This window comes from Fundulus heteroclitus, chromosome 16 (assembly GCF_011125445.2).
Source record: "Fundulus heteroclitus isolate FHET01 chromosome 16, MU-UCD_Fhet_4.1, whole genome shotgun sequence".
Classification (NCBI taxonomy): Eukaryota; Metazoa; Chordata; class Actinopteri; order Cyprinodontiformes; family Fundulidae; genus Fundulus; species Fundulus heteroclitus.
The window spans coordinates 4,352,001-4,375,560 of NC_046376.1; the positions used below are offsets into that span (position 1 = coordinate 4,352,001).

The 23,560-nt window shown below is 40.5% G+C and overlaps 1 protein-coding gene across 2 annotated transcripts; it reads left to right on the plus strand.

Moving 5' to 3' along the window:
- The first annotated feature begins 16,570 nt into the window (after positions 1-16,570).
- On the plus strand, positions 16,571-22,902 carry LOC105938879 (phosphoinositide-interacting protein). 2 transcript variants are annotated; one of them, XM_021307696.2, is made up of 2 exons: positions 16,571-16,679; positions 22,112-22,902. In XM_021307696.2, exon 2 carries the CDS (start codon positions 22,128-22,130, stop codon positions 22,527-22,529), a length of 402 nt encoding a protein of 133 aa, XP_021163371.1. In that variant the 5' UTR covers positions 16,571-16,679; positions 22,112-22,127; the 3' UTR covers positions 22,530-22,902. The 2 variants fall into 2 exon arrangements, with proteins under 2 accessions (XP_021163371.1, XP_012736252.1); XM_012880798.3 differs by lacking the exon at positions 16,571-16,679 and adding an exon at positions 18,582-18,960.
- The last annotated feature ends 658 nt before the right edge of the window (positions 22,903-23,560 follow it).

The following is a 23,560-nucleotide window of genomic DNA, read 5'->3' on the forward strand; positions in this document are numbered from 1 at the left end:
GCCAGGACAGTGACGTAAACGGCGGATGAATATCGTGAACGTTGTAAACATACTTAAAGGTATCAGAACCCAAAAAAGTGGACACTAACTGGTCTGCAAACAGTTTATAAGCTTACCATGAACAATAACGCGATAAACAAAAAGGTCATTTAATCAGTGTTGAATGCCTACTTGAGGTAAAATCATAATTAGGTAAATTAATCACATATTAAATCTGACTTCTGTATGTTGAAGCTATTCCATCAACTTTTCATGTCGAGGTGAGTTAATCCATATCAGCGCAGACTTAGACTTAAATAATGTTATTATCAGATTGTTGTGATGTTACAGTGGAAACAGGGTTCAGAACCCTGATATTTGGCATCTCGGGGTTCTGATGCTCAAACTGTCGAGTTTTTTTGAACGTACAAAAAATAAATCCTCGGGTTAGCTATAATAGTATAATATAATAGTGTGACCAGAATCTGGGTTTACCAATTATGCTGTTACCTGTATTAAAAGGATTGTTTCTGGTACAGAGGTTGAATACTTGTGTTGAAAATAAGCTTTAATTTGGAAACACAGTGTTGGAGAACAAAAAAAAACATAAGGCAAGGCAAGGCAAGGCAAATTTATTTATATAGCACAATTCAGTACAAGACAATACAAAGTGCTTTACATGATTAAGATATAGCAAAATAATAAAATGTAGATAGAAAATAGAATAAAAGCAAGTAGGGATAGAATGTAGTAACAAAAAAGAACATTAAAAACAGTAAAACTGTTTAACTAGAACAGTCAAAGGCAATTTTAAACAGATGTGTTTTTAATCTTGATTTAAAAGAACTCAGGCTTTCCGCACATACTCATTTATAAGTCAGGTTTTTTATATGAGGATAGATTTTATCATTGAGAAACTATAGCGCTCTCAGCCAATGATAATAAACCTCAGACCTGATCATGAAAAAGTAAACTTTTGGCTTTCTTATGAGAACACGTTTGTTTTCAAGTATTGGGCAACCATTAGTGTGCAGAATTATTGTTTTCCAATCTCACTTGTTCATGTTTGTCTGTCAAAGTCAGACTAATAGACAAACAACTTAACTTCAACATTCCTAACGTCCCAAAAGCAATCCAACCAAACCATCCATTCATTGAGTCGACCTTCTGCGCAGCAGCAACACCTCAGCGAGGTGCACCGTTTTCATCACCCTACATTTCCCATTCAAGAAAGGCCCGTTTGTTCTCAGTAGGGTGTTAGTCAGGTGAGGAAGGGCCGTTATTTTTTCATCTGTAAGGCCTTTACCAGCTGCTCAGGCAGTGGAGAACCTCGATGCATGAGATACATCATTGTCCTGCACAACCATCACCTTCTTGAAAGATATTTTGTTATTTACTGGCAGTACACTGCAAAAACGGACCTAAAAATAAGTAAAATGTTCTTGAAATTTGTGTTTTTGTCCTAGATTTGAGCAGGTAAATAAGACTATTTGCCAATGGAATGAGTATTTTGACCCATAAAATAAGATAATTAGACATCCATCATGTCCATCATGGACAACACCTTCCACCTGCTGCATCAGACTGTAGAGGAGCTGAGCAGCTCCTTTAGTGATAGGCTTAGACATCCAGTCTGTAAAAAGGAACGCTACCGCAGGTCATTCTTTCCTGCTGTTTTTAGATTATACAATACTGCACTATAACTGTAACCATAACTGTAATAATTAATGTGCAATAACTAATGTGCAATAATCTATCTAATACACTGTACTACAACCCGTGCAATAATCCTAATGTAGTGACTTCTGCTGCTATCAACACCTGAACATAAGTCACATGTATGTATGTACAAATGTATACACAAATGTATATGCACATATATACGTGTAGGTACGTATGTATGTAGACGTATAGATATATGTATATATATATATATATATATATATAGACCACTATGAATGTAAATAAGACATCATATGCCCATTCCTATTTCCTTTTTTTGTATTTTTCTTTTGGTATTGTTTTTGATCCATTGTATATATGAAGTTTCACTGTTTATAACTGAATGCACCTTCCCTACTCTGCACCTTCTTGTATGAGCCGATGTGATGAGTGAATTTCTCTATTGTGAGATCAATAAAGACTGTGTTTCTTATCTTATTCTGCACTTGAAATAAGATGATGGAGATGAGTTGTTCCTATTTTAAGTGCAAAAATACTCATTCCATTTGCAGATAATCTTATTTACCCCCTCAAATCAAGGACAGATACACTAATTTTAAGAAAACTTTACTCATGTTTAGTTCCGTTTTTGCAGTGTAGGTTTGGTAGTTGATTTTAATTCCATCTTCATCCCAAATGATCCAACCAGCTCATCTTTAATACCAGCCCGTACCAGTACCCCACCTCCACCTTGCTTGTACCTGAGTTGAAGTGAAGTGAAGTGAAGTGTAGCTTAGCGCTAATTGCTGCTTGTTCTAAAGCGTTTCCTCTGAAGGTCAAAGCTCCACGGGGAACACATTGACTTACCTGAATGCACCAAAAGAATCCATTTATCTTGATTATGCCAAAGCATCTGTGCAGCTTTTACCATCACAGTGGGTTGAGTTGTACCACGAGTTCCTGAACTAAGCGTAAAGACAGGAATTGTGGCTGCAGATTGGTGAGTTTAGGCGAGGACTGAGCCGCTCCACAGGAACTGGGAACGCAGACCTGCTGCCGAGTGTCTCCATCATGAGAGCGTTATGGAGTGCTGACTGTAAAATCTGAGCCGTTTATACGTGAGCAGGGACAGAGGTCTGGGTGCACTGCTTTTATCCCTTTGACCCCAGATAGATTGCTCTTATTTCCCCTGGTTCAGGAGGCCAGACCCTCTTGATTTCTGAAATTAGATGTCAGAGTCTCACTTGTGAAGCAGAGTCATAACTTGCTGTTCAGGCTCCGTTTGAAGTGCCCTTCGACTCTGTTTCACGGCAGTCTTCAATAGAGTTTTATTGCCTGTAAGAGAAATAAATGAAAGACTGGCTTGTGGGGGATTTAAAAAAATAAAATAAGAAATGTGGTCAAAAATGAGAGGTTTTGTTGTGTAAAACTGTCTTTTCTCATATAGCGAAAGAGACCAGAATTGGATAAGCAATGTTCATCATCTTTACAAAATAAAATAGGATATCATCCGTTCCTTCTGGCGTTTCCACTGAATTTAAGCTTGAGGGTTCAAGCTGGTGCAGCTGTGCAGAAAAGAGGAAAATCGCACTTCAACAACCTGACAGGATCTGAGATGACAAGATGAAAATTTGATATTCACAGCACAGGTTCAAGCGTCTGCGGCAATTTTCCTTTAATTTCTGCTCCAGGTAGCCTCAAAGAACGCTCACATCCAAGCATTCGGCCCAAAGAACAAATGACAATTTAAGTTTGTTTTTTTTCTTTAATCCGTGAGCTCAAATGCGTTCAGCGTTTCAGCTTTAACATTTTAATTTATAATTAAAAACAAAACGTTTCAATGTAAGTTCAGCTTGCTTCATGTGATCAGCACAGATGAAGAATCATCCCAGAACCCGGAGAAAAATCCTGTCCTGACTTCTTCTCGCCCAGCGGTGCCGTGGCCCACATCGCAGCCGTTTTGTCCCCCATAGAGTCCAAAAGCAAACCTTGTGCTCCAGAATCTTACTATCTGCATCTAAAAGTGAAAGCCAAGTAGTCTTATCTGTGTGAAAATGAGTGTGTGCGTCTTTTAGCACAAAAAAAACCCTAATTTTAAAGCACCTCTCCGGCCTTTTAAACGTGCCTCAGATACTTTTCATCCAACAGAGGACATCCAACTCCAGGAATGTTAGGTGCAGACCACTAGAAGACGCCCATATATAAAATATGTCTTCTTCTCTTTGATGAAATCTGTATGGAGTTCAGCAGTAAAGCCTGAACCGAGGCGCAGCGGCTGCTATTTTTAGACGGAGAGCTTCATCATCCAGCGCTCCGTTGGCAGCCGACGTCCAGCCGTGATGAAATCCGTCTGACAAACACCGAGCAGTGAAACAGAAAAAGTTGCTGTTTGCTTTTCATTCAGCATCTTCAGTCACATTTGTCTTCAGGAAGACGTTCCTCGTGTCCCGGTTTTCTCTAGAGGCCCGCAGACCTCTCTTAAGTGCCTTCCTCTGAACAAAGATACTGGACTCATTATTAGGAAACAGTAAATTATTCATTTACTCGGCCTTTGAGTGAATTCGTCAGGACTGGGGGGGGGGGGGTAGTTGTCCCACAGAGACTCCCAGTTCCACGAACACTGCCCTGTTAAAAAAAAAAAAAAAAACACCACCTAGGGGCAGAATGACACTGAGCGGCGGCTGACACTTTTCAGTCTTCTGTCCTAATTTTACATCGTGGGAGCGTTTCTCTGCTTTCTTCAGTAAATCATGAATTTATTAAAGCGAACTTTCCTGCTGTGCCTTGCAGAAGCGTTCAGCAACCAAACTTTGTACGTTGTTAGGATTTCTTTTTTGATAGACCAACAAAAAGTAGAGCATATTTGTAAAGGTCAATTGTGTATAGTTTTGTGTTTTTGCATGTTTTTTTTTATATTTGTTCATTATATGCATAGGGGCTTTTTGGTTTTTGTGGAAAGCAGCTTTGCAGAGTGAAAATGTCTTCATGTACATCCCATAATATCTCTGGCTGCATGTTTAGGTGGTTTTCCTTGTTCTTGAAAGTCCTTGAATTTTTTTTGTGGGGTTGAAAGTTCACACGGATGACGACTCGTGTGTCATTATTTTACTACCACACGATCTTTTTAAATTATGTTGATTCCGCAGACTTTCAATTTGCAAAAGTACGTTCGCTCTTCTTCGTTAGTTGGTAGGCTACGGTTTAGGCCTACGTGCGTCCAACAGGTTACATTCACGCAGTGTTGCCAACTCAGCGACTTTGTCGCTATATTTAGCGACTTTTCAGACCCCTCCAGCGACTCTTTTTCAAAAAAGCGACTAGCGACAAATCTAGCGAACGTGAAAGCACGTATCGTTCATACTCTTGTCCTCCAGCGGCAGGTGCTGCCGTGGGGCGCCTCCCCCGTCCCAACCCCGTTCTCCCGCTACCGCAGGAGTCCTTCTCAGCGCTGCAGTCAGAGCCACAGCATGTTTACCATCAGTGTCCAGACTGCAAATGAAGCGCGCATGCGCCGGGATTGACGCCGCAGGTTGATCATAAATAACTGAATTTGAAATATTTTATCTTAAATAAATAACGGCGTTTGATTCACACAACCACATGTTCATGTTTTACCGTGACTTGTAGGCTCCTTAGTGGACCACAAGAGAAAAAAGAAAATGTTTAAAAAAAAATTGTAACTCCGCCTTAGTGTCTCTTTATGGTTCATTTTGCACCCGGGTAAAGGAGGAGGGTTAGTAAAATGCACTGAAATTGTGTCTTTAACAAAGGTAACAAAAGCCTGAGAATGATTTAAATATATCTCTGAGCAGCTTTCTGGCAACCGTGGCACTTTAAACAGAAGTCAAAAACTAGCTTAATCAAAGATGAAAGTAAGTGAAACAAATTGATATAATTCTGAACATCTCAATGCTGCACTTTTTTCCATAAAATTCCATGAAGCGGTAGGCTAATGTACATCTTATATGTAATGTAGTATGGCATAGCCATGTACTGTGGATATAAATGTAGGCTATGAATATGATCAATATCAATGTAGGCTATAAATTAAGTCCACTTTCTTGCATTGCTTCTGACCCAACAACTTCTATGCCGTTTAGTCTTTTATTGAATTTGCATTGTATTAAAATATGATAACCTATTCAGTGGTCACAGTAGGTAAATGCCGCCACGTGTGGTCCTTGAATTTGAGGAAATTGGTCCTGGGAAGTCCTTGAAAGGTCCTTGAATTTGATGTTCACCAAGGTGTAGGAACCCTGTTAGTTCTAGAAGAGCATCCCCATCTGTATATTATGCTATTGTACATATCTGTAAAACTCTATTTATAGTAATATCCACCTGTATATTATATTCGGTACATATCCAGCTGTAAATTTAGTTCACAATACTAGTTATCTATATAATATACTCATAGGACAAATCTATCAGTAAAATTCTGTTTATAATAGTATCCATCTCTATATTTATTTAGTACATATCCATGTCCTGTACTTATGGAACCATCGTTTATCCTCCACTTGCTGCTATTGCACTTCTGGTTAGACCTAAACTGCATTTCGTTGCCTTGTACCTGTACCTGTGTAATGACAATAAAGTTGAATCTAATCTAATCTAATCTAATCTAAAGAAGAGCATCCCCACATGGGATGGTGCGTTCAGGGTGTACTGTGCACTTGGTTTTATTTAGACATATCAGAGTAAAGGGAAGCTAGAAGTCTTTTGCATTAAATCTAATTTAGAAGTTTGGAAACATCTTAGGAGTGTGATTACTTTTTCAAGGCTTGAAAGATGTACATTTATGTGAGCAATGTATTCAAACAGTTTGGGGCCATGTAGTAAAAACTGAAGTCTGTCGGATCCTTCCAGCTTCTTTTTTTTGTGTGTGGCAGCAGCCAATATTTCCCAGAAACAGCAGCATTACTGAATGTGACTGGCAGAAACTGAAAATCCTCTTTAATATCTTTTAGCGATTCAGAGACATCCATCTTGATTTTTATTGTCTTCTGCTTATCCAAGGTCAGCTCATAGAAATAAAAGGTCCTGGAGGAGAACTCAGACATCCCTCTCTCCAGTTTGCTTCTGGGTCTGTCATGGCTGCAGGTGAAGACTGGAGCATGGAGGAAGCTGTAAATCTAAGGCTTAGCTTTTGCAGATCAGCTCCTCCTTCACCACATTTCTCCAGCTCCACATCACCAGATAGATTCTGGAGTTCCTCTGGAGAACGTTTCTCCTTTTTCCTGTTGAGAACCGTATCCTCGAGCGTGGAAGATTTATGACTCTCATCCTTCTACAGCTCATGCTGAAGTTCATGACCCAAAGATCCCAATAGAAGCAAATTATCTACTAAAAGCAAAGATAAGACTCTAAGCATCCCCCATGAGGAGCTCTTTTCTGCATGAATCTGTCTTGAGATCCTGTTTTTTATGGGATAGCTCATAAAAAACAGGGGGTTTGTAATGTCCCATCGACCTGCAATGATGCACAAAAAGACTCTTTTATCTCTGGTAAAATTCAAATCTTTAATAAACGACAGAGTACAAAGCATGATTAGATGCTGCGCACTTTGTAAACTGATAATTTTACTGTTTGTGATGTGTTAAAATGTGTATTTGGGCTGCCATCTTGGCCAGGTCGCTCTTGGAAAAGAGGGTTTAACCTCACTGACTTTTTTTTTTTAAATAAAGAAATCTATCTGTTATCAAATGACTGTTGGTCCTAACTCAGTAAAAATCGCACTGTCTGGGTAAAGATTTCTAATTTCCGTGATTAATGATTTCCTTTTGGGCAGTTTGTTGTTACTTTTTAAATGCAAACAGCTGAAGTAATTGCTTCAAATAATCAGTGCTATTTCTGTTTAAGGTAATTGCTGAATTAAATTCAATAATAAACCTTTCAGATCTTTTGTAAGATGTTTAAAGTGTTGAGTTTAAAATGGCTTTCTTGTTTGTTTGAAAAATATTGGAATAATAATCTTTAAATTATTATTTGAATTGCACTTGATGTAAATCAGTTTTTATTTTCATTTTTTCATCTTTTATGAACTTTTTTATTCTGTTCTTAATTTATCTTCTGCAATTATTTCTTAAACTTCTTGCTTTTTGAATATTTATTAAAATTTTCAAATTCTTAAAATGATTTCTGTGCATTTTAAAAAAAAAAATTAAATAGCCTATTGATTTATTTATTTTTTTCAAAATATCTTTATTTTATTATGAAATATGTCTCTGAATTTTCATTTAATTTATTGCATTTGTTACCAAATTCTTGGACTTTTTTTTCTTTATTTAATTCCTCCGTTTCATCTCATTGAATTGTTTTCTAAAATCTTGTTTCATGTCATTTATAATCCTCCTTGAATTCTTGATCTTAACTCCACCAAACCATCTCCGTCTCAACCCTCCGGTAAAATGTATGCATGCAGATAACTTTGTCAGGTATTACTGCACATGTATTATTCACCATATTGTCATAGCTACAGGGCTGTGTGCAGGTGTGAGTGTGATTCTCCTCTTCCTGTTGCAGGGTGTGACCTGCAGGTGGTTCCTCACACCTGAAGCCCATCAGGACCAATCAGGAGGAGCTTAGAGAGGAGCGGGGTCCATGAGGCTGATGCCAGATTGCTCTTACTCACACAGTGATCTGCAGGCCTCTTAACGTTTGCTGCTCATGCAAGTCTTATATTTCCTCACTTATCTCCTCGTCCTGCTCACAGAAACCCTCTCATCCAATCCACGGTTCCTTCCTGGTCCTCAGAGTTCATTGGAGAACTTGTCATAGATTCCTTCCAATTGTAATCCAAGAGGGGTGGTTTATGCCGATTGATATTCTGATCAACGTGCAAATGAACGCTTGTCAGGCTCAAGTTATTCCAAATGTGGTAAATTGACCCAAGTGCGCATGTGAGTCCGACATAAACGTGACGTATTTCCACTTTGCTGAGTGGCGCTAAAATGTCAGGAAGCAAAACTGTTGGGGCTCCTGATACAACCTTTATGTTCAAAAAATAAAAGAGCTAAAAAATTGTTACTTACTCAGTAACATTTTAACCTTAATTAAAACATCGTGCAAGTGCAGCCTGGGCGCTCGGAAGAGAAACAAACTCGTATAATACTGCTTTGTTTACTAATTGACGTTTAGCAAAGATGGAAGTACTTCTTCTTCTGTGTTTTTTTTAAGGGAATTTGACAACTGTGCATATTGTGAATAAAGCCAGGTGCATATACACGCAGATTATGATCAGATTAATCGGTTGTGTGCCTATATAAACGGTACAATACAATAATCCAAATACATTTTAATCCGATATTTAACTTTTGTTAACATAGCTAGTGAGATCCGGCGGTGGTTGTGGTCAGTCACACTGTTGCTCTAACTATCCTGGGATGTCTTCACTTCATTTACTGTAGCTCCAGTTTCTACCTTTAGCTACGCCCAAATGGGGCGACTGTGGCTCAGCGGGTGGAGAAGTCATCTTGCATTCGGTAGATGGTCTTTGCAGCAAGGAGCAATCAATCCCAAATTGAAGTTAGCTGTCTGTGTCACGGACGCCTTCAGGAAGAGGAGAAAACAGAATGACACAGCAGGGATGGTGCAGAGAACCGCCGCTCTGTTCAGCGTTAACATCAAGAACTAGAAGCAAGTAGACCCAAAGTTGTTCGCTTTTTTACTCACTTTTAGTTTAGTGCATTTATGTTCAAAATTCACCAAAGCTCCAGAAATTATTTTTCTGCTAATCTCTTATTTTGCCTTTATGTGTGCATCTAACATTTTTATTTGCAGAGAGCAGTTTTCTTCTTCTTCTTTTGTATTCAGTCCCTGTTTTGACGCTATTAGCTTCCCAGGTCATGAAATCTTAATGTCAGTCTGCAGCAGGTAATCTCTCTCCTAGCATTACCAACATAAATTCCTTTTAAAATTTAAAGGGCACTAAATATGTATTTAGGGCATCAATTTTAAGTGCTTTTGATGATTTTGGAAACGTGGTGACAAAGACTCGGCTGCTGCAGTGAGTCTGGGAATCTTACCGGTGTCTACTGGCCAGTTTCAGCCTTTTTCCACTGAGAGCTGAACGAACGGCGGTGAGCTCAGGGGAACCACCGACCATGAACCGTCGGGTCTGCAGGAGCGTGCCACTCTTTGTACTTTGCCCAATTATCAGACTGGGGGAACGAATCTGTCTGAAATGAGACGTGGCTGCACTATTGATCTGTTTATGCGCTCCACATTTTTTCCTTTTCCCACTGCATGGCCCCATGTTGCTTTTCTCCGTCTCTAACATGCCACAGCAGGGGAGGAAGCAGTGGAAATCATTGGCCACACAAAGGCAGAAAGACCCTTGGAGGACAGCAGTGGGCTCTGAATGCTGGGATGCTTAATTGCAGGACTGTACCCGGGTTTCAGAGTTTCCAATAAACCAAATGTGCACCAGAACTTACAGCTGCTTTAATTGTGAAAGATTAAAGATGCATTGAGAATGAGAAACACTCCTGACAGAACCTGCTGGAGAAACTTGGGAAAGCGCCGATCAGTTGTTTTACTTAATTACATAACATTGTTCTGTTTAAAGCAGATAGATGTCGACACATTACTGCCTGATCTCTTTGTTGGCTGCCTTTTGAAAGGACAATCTTCATTCTGCCTGTGCTTAAGTCTGTGAAACTGACTTTTTAAATGACTTCAAGCTCGGTGGAAATCAGCTAAAAAAACGTTAATTTGACCTCCACCACCAGAACCCTATAGATCATTACAGGAACCTAAAATGTTTTTATGTGAAAGATAAAGACTGAAAAATGAAATCCGTCACTACTGTAGGAAAAAAACAACGCGCTTATACCTCCGACATTACCACCATTGTGCAATGGTTTGGTCCTTTGTACCAGTGACGTGCAGCCAGGGGACTAACAATGATGAACACAAACTATTTGTCCACTTGACTGCTGTATGAATGTGTGATCTCTACATTTTTGTGGTCACATTTACTGAATTTACGCATTGCTTCTTCAAATTTGTGGGAGAAGGGCGAGGTGAGGCAGTGTGGAGGTGAGTGCCGCACACCGACTGATGCAGGCAGTTGGAGCATGACCATTACCGTCTCTCTTTATATCACCAACATACATGTTAGATTCCACATGTACTACTCATGCTGACATTCCACAGTCTAATATATTTAAGGAATGTTTGTGACACATATTTAGCCTTTGGAATGGCCATAAATGCACAGTGAAAATGCACAGGGTGAGGCTGAAAGTACCGTGCCAGACAGATAGGGGGCAATGTGTAACAGTGCTCTTCTTCATCGCAGACACAGACATGAATACGTAGACGCCGCGTTCTCGGTTGAGAGGCGTGCCGACAGAGCGGCCATCTTAGGTCAGACCAAGCGGCAGTCAGACAGAATACAAGTCAGTTCAGGTAAGTGGTGCTTTATGTTTTCAGACACTCTGAATCCGGTGAATTCTCAACCGATTTCCAGATAAATTAGCTGACTGAAGACGTCACCCCTTTTGGGGCTACATGGGACCAATTGATTGAATTAAAAGATTGATTGTCTAACTTAATACATAATTTCGATTTTATATTGACAGTCAGCAAACTTCCAGAGCTCCGCCCGACTTTTGCTCGGCTTATGGGTGCGGAAATAAAAGGGCATTACAAACCAGATCCAGGGGAACTACCTTCCACAAGTAAGATTTTATGATAGTTAATACTCATACTTTACAGTTACAGTTTTTTCCGGCATAAACACATTATGTGCTAATGGGTAGCAGGGATGGAAGCGGAGAAAAGTACATTAAACACCCTGATTTCTAAAAGATCTGACTGAGGATATATATATATATATATATATATATATATATATATATATATATATATATATATATATATATATATATATATATATATATGTAGAGAGAGAGAGAGAGAGAGAGAGAGAGAGAGAGATGTGTGTATAATTTGTGTTTATTACATTAATATGTAACTGAAAATAAATAACTGTGAGTATATATATCACCCCGTTAGACTTCAGTTTAAATAGTTTTGGTTCTGAATAAATATGTGTAATCTGTCTGAAAGGTCACGAGCATTGTGAACATATGATTAAAATGAGATCTGAGCTGCCTCCTATTCATTTTGACAGCAGATGTCTGATCTGTGGTCTGACCCAAGATGGCCGCCCTGTAGGCACGTCAGCCCAGCAGCCGGCAGCATACAATGGGGCGTCTACGTATATGATGTCTATGATCGCAGAGGGCACCGACTAACGGTACACTCAATTTAAATTTGATTCAACATAATGAAAGATTACATCTCTAAACTGAAAGGGTGTTTCTAAGATTAGTCAAAACAGGAAGTATTAGAGAGGACGATCAACTCTGGAGCTGAACGATCTGCTTCAAACAAGTGGCAGGACGGAAACCCACTCTTTCAACAGGAGTGGTATACCTGAACAGGCTGAAGGTGCTACAAGATGGTGCCTTTTACTGCTTTCCATGCCCTTTTTATATATATTTTATGTTTTATTTATTTTCTTTGCATTAAAAAGACTGGGTGCTGCACAGTGGCGCAGTTGGTGGCACAGTTGCCTTGGAACCAGATGACCCTGCGTTCGCCCTGCAGGGAGTTTGCATGTTCTCACTGTGCATGCATGGGTTCTCTCTCTGGGTTCTCCGACTTCCTCCCCACAGGCTGTTAGATTAACTGGTTACCAGAGGTGGGGACTCGAGTCATTGGTTTTATGACTTTAGACTTGACTAGAAAAAGTGTTCAGAGACTTGTGACTTGACTTGGACTTTGGCACCAATGACTCGAGACTTTAACCTGTTACCCAAAATCTAAAGCTTAAGACATCTGTCATTTAAACGTGTGCTCCATTAATTCATTTCACTCAATCAGTATCAACAAACGTAAACCGTCTCTGTCTTTCCCCTCTCTGCACCCATGTGTGCATGAGATGCAGCACGGCCAATCAAATTAATCAGATTTTTAATAAAAAACAAAAGAAGCTAAGGACAAAAATGCTCACAAGAGCAATTTCATTTGGGTCTGAATATGAAGTTCTGCTGTTGCAGAAACAAAATATAATTCAAAGGAGGATTGTTCTTGGAGCTAGGTTTAATTTTACTGTTCTGTAAGGTCAGTTGCACTGGTTTCATCACGTTTTGAGATAAATACTTATTTAAAAAGAACATATGTTCTGTATTTACATTTAAATGTATGTATCCCAAAAGGATCATAACATTAAGGGAGTCTTCAGATGGGGGAACCTGTTTTAACCTGTTAACCATCAAGGGCCCAGCGGTGGTTAACCAATAGAAGCCAATAGGTTAAAGCGCTTTTATGCTGCTGTTGTGAAAACTGTTTTATATAAATAAGAGTTGTTATTGATTAACTGACATTTCATAAGTAAAAGGTGTTGAAATCAAGTTTCAACTATTCAGTTCTGCATCAATCATGCACATGCTTTTAAAACGATTTTTAATTATTGCTACGAAGATCAGTTTGAATATAACAGAGTAGTAAACCATCTAACATAGAAAGTACTCCTGGATCAATGTGAGCTATTGTTCTTTCTGTGATGTTTGCAAACATCACCTTACCTGGATTACGGGGGTGTGGGGGGGGGGACCTTTATGCTACAGTTGTCTGAAAGTCTCCACCTCTGGCTTTGCTCACCAAAAAGCTGTAAATATGCAAAATAGATTAATTAGTTTCCCAAGGTCACCTGTGCAGAGAAGTGCTCTGCGTGTCAATAAATCAGCAGTATCTCAGCTGCGACGCACCCAGACGAGTCGCTGCAGAGGTTTTATTGATATTTTCCCAGGAGTTAACGAGGCTTTGTGTGAGGCTTCATTTGGCCAAAATGTATTTGCCTTTAATCAACCGCCTTGAAAACTCACAAGGGTCTGAGTTGTTAGAGCATCTTAGTTCTGGTGGCTTTAACTGGAGAGCGCACGCAGAGCACCTCAAAGTCCACAGCTCATTTGAATCCAGGCCTTAACCCTCCTGCAAAACCAACAAAGTCAGCATTCTGAACCAAGCCGAGGCTTATTAGGTCTAATCCTTGGCAGCTTGCTGTGTTTGTATCATCAAATAGGATTAGACTAACACCTGGATCTCAGTTTACCAATATATATTAAGTTTCAACTTTGAACACTGATGAATTGCAGCTGCCTGTGATGTGATGGATGTTTTCCCCCTGCATCCTTTTAATAAGGACTGAGCTTTTTCTCCTTCTTGTGTTTCGATCTATAAGATGGAGGCAAATTAGGAGAAAAGGAAGACGGCTCGTCTTGTTTCTTGCGGTGCGCTAACCCCGCTGCGTGTAAGTCTTTTCAGCTCCTCTCTTATTCATGCGTGGCATTAGAACTTGCACACAGATAGGTGGCCGACACAGACTGGACCTGCTGCACCACAGAGGGTCTTTAACACCGCTGCATGGCTCTCCTGCCTTCTGCTGAACTCGGTCTGTGAACCAGTCTCTCTACATACTGTTCATGGTCACTCAGAAGGGTTGTTCTTCACAGGAAAACTAAAGTCAAACGTTTCCAAGCAACCCGATCAGTCCAGCATGTTTTTACATTTTAAAATAATGTAACAAACAACTAACCTGACTCTCGCCATATGTATTTTGCTCCTCCTAGCTCCACTCACATCCATCTGGGACCTCTCCATAGGAATTGCCTTTATTGAAGGCTGGGCCTTATCAAAAATCCTTGCATATGATTGGATAAGCCACTTGTCTGTCATCTTTATCGACGTGCTATTTCAACCACTCACACCGAAGCTAACCCGTGACGCTGTGAGAGTGACACAGGCACGTGTTTTATTGACAGTGAGCTGACAGGAAGAGGGGGGAAGACAGGCGGCAAAGCGCTGCGGGTCGGAGTCGATCCCGGGCCGACCGCGTTGAGGACTAAAGGCCTCCTAATATGGTTCACGCTAACCGCTCCGCCACGGGCGCGCCCCGGAAAACAAAACTTGCCAAATCCGGTCTGGAGAAGGGCAAAAACATGGTTTCCACCAACAAAAGCCTTCAGAGGCGTTCTCTGATGTTCTTTTAATGAAACAATATCAGGTAGATTGGACAACACGGAAGAAATAGCAGCATCAATGTTAACGCTTGCTTCCTCAAAGCGAGCCGTTATTGCTGTCTGAATCAAATCAGTCTCACGGTCGCTTCTCCACTACGTCACAGCTATGAAACTCCAGCCCTGCGTCCTGATTGGCTAGACAATAAAATTGGTTGAAGAAATCACTCTCTATGGGAAATGTCCCAGATGGATGTGAGTGAAGCTAGGCGGGGCGAAATCCATATGGCTAGAGTCATGTTAACAAACAACCACTTTAGTCATGAACTACAACTCTTTTTTCCATTCCCCAAATTTAAATGCCATTTGATTTTCCCGAAGCTATGTGGTAAAGTTTAACCCAGTGAAATGTTCTGATCTTTATATTGGAGAAACCAAACAACCTCTCCACAGACGCACGGCTCAACACAGGAGAGCTACCTCCTCAGGACAAGACTCTGCTGTCCACCTACACCTTAAGGACAAAGGACACTCTGTGAGGACCAAAATGTTCACATTTTGAACAAAGAAGACAGATGGTTTGAAAGGACTCAGGTTTCAACTTTAAAAAACTTACAATACAGCTATGGGGTTGATTCCTTCCAATTATCACCTCCATCCTCACCTCCATGCAGGTGATCACAACATCTTCCCTGTAAGCCAGGCCAATAACGACCTTAACGACTCCCCATTACAACTAAAGTTTTGTGTTAATTTGCATGTTATCTAAGCCATAACAAGGCCTTTTGGGGCAATAATATAAATTTTGGAGCTCCACACTTCTCCAGACATTTGAACTGGGAAAGCTTCCTGGATAGGAAGCGAAACGTCTTCAAACTTCAGGAAAAAGTCCAGTTGTTTTGTTTTTTTAACTTTTTTTTTGGAATGACCATGACCTGTATGACTGAGAATCTTCACCAGCCTACTGAAATAGTTTACTCAGACACTCAGTCGTGACGTAAAAAGTTCACCCTGCCCTTACTGACTTCGACCTCCACCCCAGGATGAGCATCAAAATCACCGGATTTATCTAGCAGCCATTAAACAGCATCTGCTGCAGACAAACTACACTGAAACAAGTCCAAATCCCCTCAGCCTCACACACACACACACACACACACACACACACACAGACAGAATCAATAAGGCCAGCTGCCTTCAGGCTAAAGACACATGCCACCGTCCTTCAGGACCAAGTGGGTCGTGTCATGTCTCATTCCCTCATCCCTCAGACTCAGAGCCTTAGCCATGCCTGGGGCTGGAGATCTGTTTTCCAGCAGATGTTACCATATTGCTTTATGTTTTTTTTACTTACATAGTGGCCGACATTTCAAAGCAAAACTGTACTGGCTATGTAGAGCGGTGCAAAGGTATAACTTCCACCTGACAGTACCGAGGCTTTAACTGTTGACTCTCTGGGGAGGTTACAGGTTTTATTTGTGCGGATGTTGTTGTTTTTTTTTCCTGTGGAGCTCTATTTTCTTTTAATTTGTGTTTCTGCAGCAACAAAAAGTACGAGACAAGAAGGGAGACTTCCCATGTTGCAGTTCTTCTGACCTCTCCAAATGGTTTTTACTGAAGAAAAATACCTGACTCTATTTGTATGTTTGTTTTTAACCTTTCAATATTTTTGCAACTTTCTGTTCTTGTTGCTTTGCACCAAATGTATTATTTCTGATGTAACTGAATATTTAATAGTTGAATTATCCTAACCTTTATTTCCAGGTAGTTCTCCAGCCTTGGCTGTTTTTAGTATATTTTTCTTTATTTTGCTGACTTAATTATTTACTGTTGTCACATCTACCAACCATCCATCGCCTTTAACCGCTTCTCCTTGCAGGGTTGCATGGGGGTCATCACCCACTACCTGCCATCGATGGTTGAGAGGCGGCTCACACCTTGAACAGGTGAGCAGAGACACAAAGGACAAGAACAACAGCAAAATGCTTGCACACAAGAGGACAATATAGGGTAAGCATTCAAAATGTCATGTTTCTGGACTGTGGGAAGAAGCTGGGGTAACCGGAGAGAATGCATGCATGCATGCATGCACAGGGAGAACATGCAAACTTAATGCAGAAAGACCCTTGCAAGGATATAAATACATGACCTTCATGGTGCAAGGATAAGGAAATAATGTGAAAAGAATATGGGTTTGAAAATGACTGAGTTAATGTTCATAGTTCACCACCTAATTGTTTTAAACTAAATTCACAGCTTCAGTTAGAAAAAGTAACATTAATTTATCATATTTTGTCTGATATAAAGTTTAAATATATATATTTAGAGAATTGTAATCTCTCCTGTTGTCTTTTTCCATATAAACTGTATTTCATGAAGGCTAAGTTCCCAAAACATCTCCTCGCTGTCACACATTACTTTTATCATCTGGAAACAAAAGTCAGATTTCTAATAAAAAGGGTTTCATTTACACAGAGTTTACAATTTAAGACAAGTAACTCTCATCCCATCAGAGCAGAAAGCAGAAGCTTTTCATTTTATTATTTAAACTTTAATCCAAAATCAAAAACATGTCTTCATACTTTCTTATAGGACAAAGATAACTGGAGTCAATGCAAAAAGCAGTTTTTAAATGGACATTTATTTTTTTTTATGGACAAAAGCAGCTTTACTGCACGTCAGAAGCATCATTTAAAGCTGCATTTTCCATTCACTCCATTTATCTTTGTCTGATATTACAATTTTTTTGGTCATCTGAAACATGTGAGTGTGAGAAAAAGCAAAAAACAGGAGGAAAAAGCTTTTAGCAGCACAGCATACCCATTAAAGAAGCTGCCAAAAGATAGGAAAAGAAAACAGTTTTGTCAGATATTCCATCCTGAGTCTAAAATAACATTTTTATCACATGTATCAAGACGTTTTTCTTTTCAGCAAACAGAATTTTGTAGGATTTATTTTTCTGTCAGCCATCACTCCCAGTTTTCCCTTTCTGATGTTTTTTTCTGCTTTATAGCTTAATTTTAAATTTATCTTAGTATTCATATTATTTAATGTTGTGTGTAAGTTTGGTGCTTGTTTTTGCCACTATCACACCCCAAATGTCTCTATCGTGAGAGAATTAAGGTATTTCTGTTCTATTCTCGTCATATTAATACAAAAAATATTATAGTGGAAATAGAAATCAGGTTTAAAGTTGGTTTGTTGTTTTTTGGGTCCAAATTAGGAACAGTCCAAGTGGTAATAAAGAGATTTAGACATTAAACCTTTACATTCAGATTTCATCCAGCTGCATAATGAGCAGGAAACTGAAGGCAGGAAACTCCATGTAACTGATAAATTAGTTAAATCTGTAGTGAAATATTGCACTATGGACTGACTGCATAGAAAAAAACAGGTTGGGCGTCTGTTCACTTTATAAACTACAAGTTGATGCTTCCCCCTGCTGGATGATAAATAGCATCACAAGGTCGGACATTGTATTCTTCCAGCTGCACAAAGTGAAGCTTCTTTTAAGTAGGTGTCTTCTAATGAAGGCATGCAGGAGCTTCATCTCTCATTCAGATCTCTGAAGACATTCTGAAATTATGCACAACTGGCAGCTGAGTTGCAGCTGTACCGTCTGTGCAAGCGTCACTTTGCAGCAACATCCCGCAGACGCATCCCCTCCTGTGCATCTGTTGCAGGACTGACTGAACAACCAGATCCTGGGGGGGGGAAAGATTTGTCTTTCCAGGGGTTAACTTTTGCCACACAGATCTAATTGAGTTCATGCTCGGTGAGCAAAACTACAACTTGCAGATAATTGCCAGGGGCTGCTATGGGATCAATGTTGCACCAACATGTTGGAAACTCTGGGTGTGGGTGATTGCCAGCTGCATCAATCTGGATTTAATACGGAGCCATTTCCTGGTCACTGCCCTGCTCTGTGGGGAAAACGTCCCACGAGATAAAGATAAAGAAAGCAGTCGAACTGTGGCGCCTGTTTTAGACTAGGGGTGTCCTCTGGAGAGCCAATCTCCTCCGCCTGGATGCAGCATCGGGACGGGGCGCCTGCGATGCTGTGTGAGGGTAAGACTGTGGTGGTCACAGGGTTTTCTTGGAGGAGGTGGAGAAAGCACAAGAGGGTGGGCGTCTGTGGTGATGCCTTTTTTTTCCACTGATTCACTGGTTTCTCTGCTCAGGCAGTGCGAGGAAGTTTTCCTCGGCTTGTTCTTCAGATTTCTGAGTGTTTTCTGCATCCCTATGTGACTCTAACCTGTAGACACAAGAAGACTTGATTCAGATCTGAAGGGTGAGTCTGTTTCCTGTTATTTGGCCGATCTAAGAGGCTTCTGACTTTAATTTGGAAGAAAAAAATCAAGAGGTTTTAGAGATATGCCAGTTTTTATTATTTATTTCTTGTTTTCTACAACCATAATCCTCTGCAGACCGACGGTAACCTAACTGTTGTTCAGATGTAATCATTTTCCAGCGATATGTATTTCATAATCGAGGGTGGAGGGTGTGGCCTAATCTGATCAATACCTCTATCAAAGTGTTAATAATTGATGGGGAGCTTCATTACCTCCAGTAAAACGAGCCTAACAAAAAAAAAAGAAGCTAAGCACAATTAAAATAAAAAAGATTAATTATTTAGAGAGATGTAATACCCCTAAAATAGTTGATCTGTCTGAAATATAACGACCCGAACGAGAGTCAAGAAGAGCTGGAAAGTGAGAGATTAACTTCAGGTTGTGGGTAAATTATGAAATAGACTTTGCTTTCCCCCGCGGTCATCGAGGATTAGACAGTATGGATGGCAATTGACAGGAAGCTACTTGCTGTTGGAAACAAACGGATGTAGCCATCATGATGTCATTTATTGATTCGTGGAATCACATTTCAAGCCGTCTTCACTTGTTTTGACTGGAAACTGTAAGCGATCTGTTGAGCTCGTTACGATGGGTGAAATCCACACGCTGCCCTTTGGCTGAAAGGAGAAAATCTGAATACAATAGTCAGTCTAAATTGGTTCAAATTTTATTTTTTTATCCTTAAATGAAGGCAATGTAATATTTGTGAGGGGCTCTCTCGAGTATGAACAGCCCTGTCAAAGTGCTTTTTCCACATGTATACCTGACAATTACTCTAAGAAACAAAACAAGCACATCTATTTGAGAAAATAATCTATAAAACGAAGAGCTGCATTAACCGTGTTGCAAGTGTGTGCACACTTTTAAACTAAAGTCACCCTTCCTCAGTTCACACCTATCATCAGTTACAGTGAGTCCAATTAACCTGAAATAAATCTCAGTTCTATTGGATTTTCCTCAGATTTACCCGGAGTTTGCAGAGGTGGTTACAAAGACTCAAAGGATCTCATTGTGCAAAGGTATCAGTCAGGATAAAGCCACAAATAACTTCTCCAGACTTATAATGACACCATGACACAGGGATCTCACTCGCCTATATTAGAAGAAAATATGGGACACAGTAAAAGTACAAAAATTTGTAAAAAAAACATTTCTCTACACCAATGAAAAGACTAGACAGGAGCTCGTTAGCAAGGCAACGAGGAAGGATCTTGTGAGGGACTGCAAATACCAGCCAGAGAGACACAAGAAGTACAAGAAGTACTCAATTTATTCACAATAATGCCAAAAAATAGTTTAAAAATGACAAGCTGGACCCAAACAGAGGTCAACATAACAGCCCAACTCAGGTAGAACCACCAGGAACTCAAGCATCAATGGACCCCACAAACAAGACATGAGGGAGGCTTCAGTAGTGGCCGATCGGGCCACTGTTGACCTAAAAGTGTTTGGCGAGGCTTTAGCCGGACCAAAGTACAGACAGGAATCTGGATTCAATGGGATTGAACAGAAAACTCAAAAAGCAAATTACACACGCACAACAGAAAAAAAATGGAGATCAGGAAGAACAGAGTAGTAAACCATCTAACATAGAAAGTACTCCTGGGTCAATGTGAGCTTCTGTGCTTTCTGTGTCTCTGCTCTGTCTTCTCTAACATAGAAAGTACTCCTGGGTCAATGTGAGCTTCTGAGCTTTCTGTGTCTCTGCTCTGTCTTCTCTAAGCCCCAGTGGGTGGAGGCAGATGAGCGTTCACACTGAGCCTGGTTCTGGTTCTGCTGGAGGTTCTCCTCCCTGTTAAAGGGGAGTTTTCCTCTCCACTGTCGCTTCATGCATGCTGAGTATGAGGGATTGCTGCAAAGCCATCAACAATGCAGACGACTGTCCACTGTGGCTCTACGCTCTTTCAGGAGGAGTGAATGCTGCTTGGAGAGACTTGATGCAACCTGCTGGGCCTAATGAGCCTAAGCCGATACAGCATAACGATCTGCCTCCCCTGATGATGTCACAGCTAACAGAATGCCAGACCAGGTGTACCTTCTATGAAGAGAAAAAAGTTAAAAGTTGAAATAACAACAAACAATGCAGATTGGAGAACAGTAGAGAACTCAGCAGAGAGAGAGAAATATACCCTGATGTCCTCCAGCAGCCTAAGCCTATAGCAGCATAACTATAGAGGTAGCTCAGAGTAACATGAGCCACTCTGACTAGAAGCTTTGCCACAAAGGAAAGTTTTAACATTAGTCTTAAAAGTAGACGGGGTGTCTGCCTCACGGACCAAAACTGGGAGTTGGTTCCACAGGAGAGGAGCCTGATAGCTAAAAGATCTGCCTCCCATTCTACTTTTAGAGACTCTAGGAACCACCAGCAGACCTGCAGTCTGAGAGCGAAGTGCTCTGTTAGGAACATACGGGGTAATCAGAGCTCTGATATATGATGGAGCTTGATTATTAAGGGCTTTATACGTTAGAAGGAGAATTTCAAATTCTATTCTTGATTTAACAGGAAGCCAATGAAGGGAAGCTAAAATTGGAGAAATATGATCCCTCTGGTTGATTTTCATCAGAACTCTTGCTGCAGCATTTTGGATCACCTGAAGACTTTGAACTGCATTTTGTGGACTTCCTGATAGTAAAGAATTACAATAGTCCAGCCTTGAAGTAACAAATGCATGGACTAGTTTTTCAGCATCACCCCTGGACAGAATGTTTCTAATTTTGGCAATATGATGAATATATGATGATAAGTCTCAAAGTTATATATGGTCTTAGTATTATATCTCTTTAGATGTTTTGTTATTTTTGTTATTTCTGTTGTTGTTTTTTGTGCGTTGCCTTATTAAAAAGTACATTCTGACATTCATGTTAAAGCGATAAAACAGTGTAGCTTTGATAAACTTTTACCTTGCATCGAAATTAATTTCTGTCTGTTCCCATTTGTTCTGCAAAGACAATGGTGACCAGCTCACATCTAAATAATATATCCCTGACCAACGCAGAGGGATTTGGTATCATTTCTGGCCCTATTAATATTTTGTATGGTTCAGAATCGGCCACGTTCTCCCTGACGGATTGATTTTTCTACTTCCACAGAGTCACCCAGGAGGTCATGCCAGGCAGCCCAGAGAACATCCCCCTGGGAGAATGCACATTCTCCCAGTCCCAGGATCAGCTGACGCCCCCGAGCCACGCAGCGAGCACCGTGTTCACTCTGTCCCGAAGCGAGTCCCTCTGGACCACAGAGCCCCCTGAGAAAAAATGTGAAGTCTTCTGGTTCCCCATTCACTTCATGTCCACCGGGGGGAGCTTCCTGGCCTGCGGCATCATCATCAGCAGCCTGTACTTTGCCGGCCAGTGCAAGAAGGTCACCAACATCCTGGGACCGGCGCTGCTCTCCATAGGGTTGATGATTTTTGTGGTGGGAATGGTCCTCATCCCCATCACCAAGGAGAAGAGAAAGCGCACAAAGAGGTCCCTGAGTTATTACAAGCCTCCGGTCTTCAACGTGTGACGGCGTCAGCGATTTCCTGGAGAACTTCAGCGTTTGGGGAAAACAACGTTTTTCAGCATGGGATTATATCCGGGAAATATTTATGATGTGACTCTGTGTGGAGACATTTCTGTTTACTTCCCTGTGCCAACAGCGCTGACCTTGCTGTCCTGACCGTGCATGACAACATTTGCATCATCTGTTGAAAAACACCAGACGACAATGTGGGGTTTAAAAATGCAATTATTCACACAATATCAATGTTTAAGTACAGGTGATATAGAGCAAAGAGACCTTTTTAAATATTTATGCAAGGAACAAGAACACAAGCAAGGTTTTCTAAAGTTGTACTGAACATGCTGACTCATGAATAATTAAAAGCGTTTATAATTATCCTTTTCCCTTTTATTGTTTTTGTTGCATCCCGGAAGACGCTTGTTGTGGAGCGGCGGCGTGGAAAAGGACACAGAAAAAGGAATGCATTCGACCTTGAATTAAGCAAATGATCAGACTTTGACTAGAGCGACTGGAAAGCGCAGGATTCAAAAAACATTTAAAATAGTGACAAGAAAAACATCCAATAAGAGCAGCAGCGCCGGTTTCACCTGCAGTACGCGTCCAGTACCAGTCAGAATGCAGCCCTTCAGCAAGGATGCATTTTTTTTATTAATATTTATGCATGAATTAGCAAATTAATTAATAATTCACACAGCCACAAAGCTCAGTACAAAAGAGGATATAAATATTTTAAACCTTTGATCCTGGCCTTTGGGAAAGGGTTCTGCAAAGGGAAGGTTGTGACAAAAGAGGCTCCAATGGATTAAATTTTGGATTCAGGGGGAGTGGGGCTTATGACTATAACCCTGAGATTTATTTTTGTTGGGGGGGGCTCCTAGAGTTGAATGGTCTGGGCTGCCCTCTGTCTCAGATCGTGTCTGTGGTGTTCATTAACGGGTTCTGGGGCATAATTGTTGGAGCCGTTTGGTTTGGGAATCTCAGAGTCTCATCTTTGGTGTCATGATGTCATGATCCTCATCGTGCACTGGAGCAGT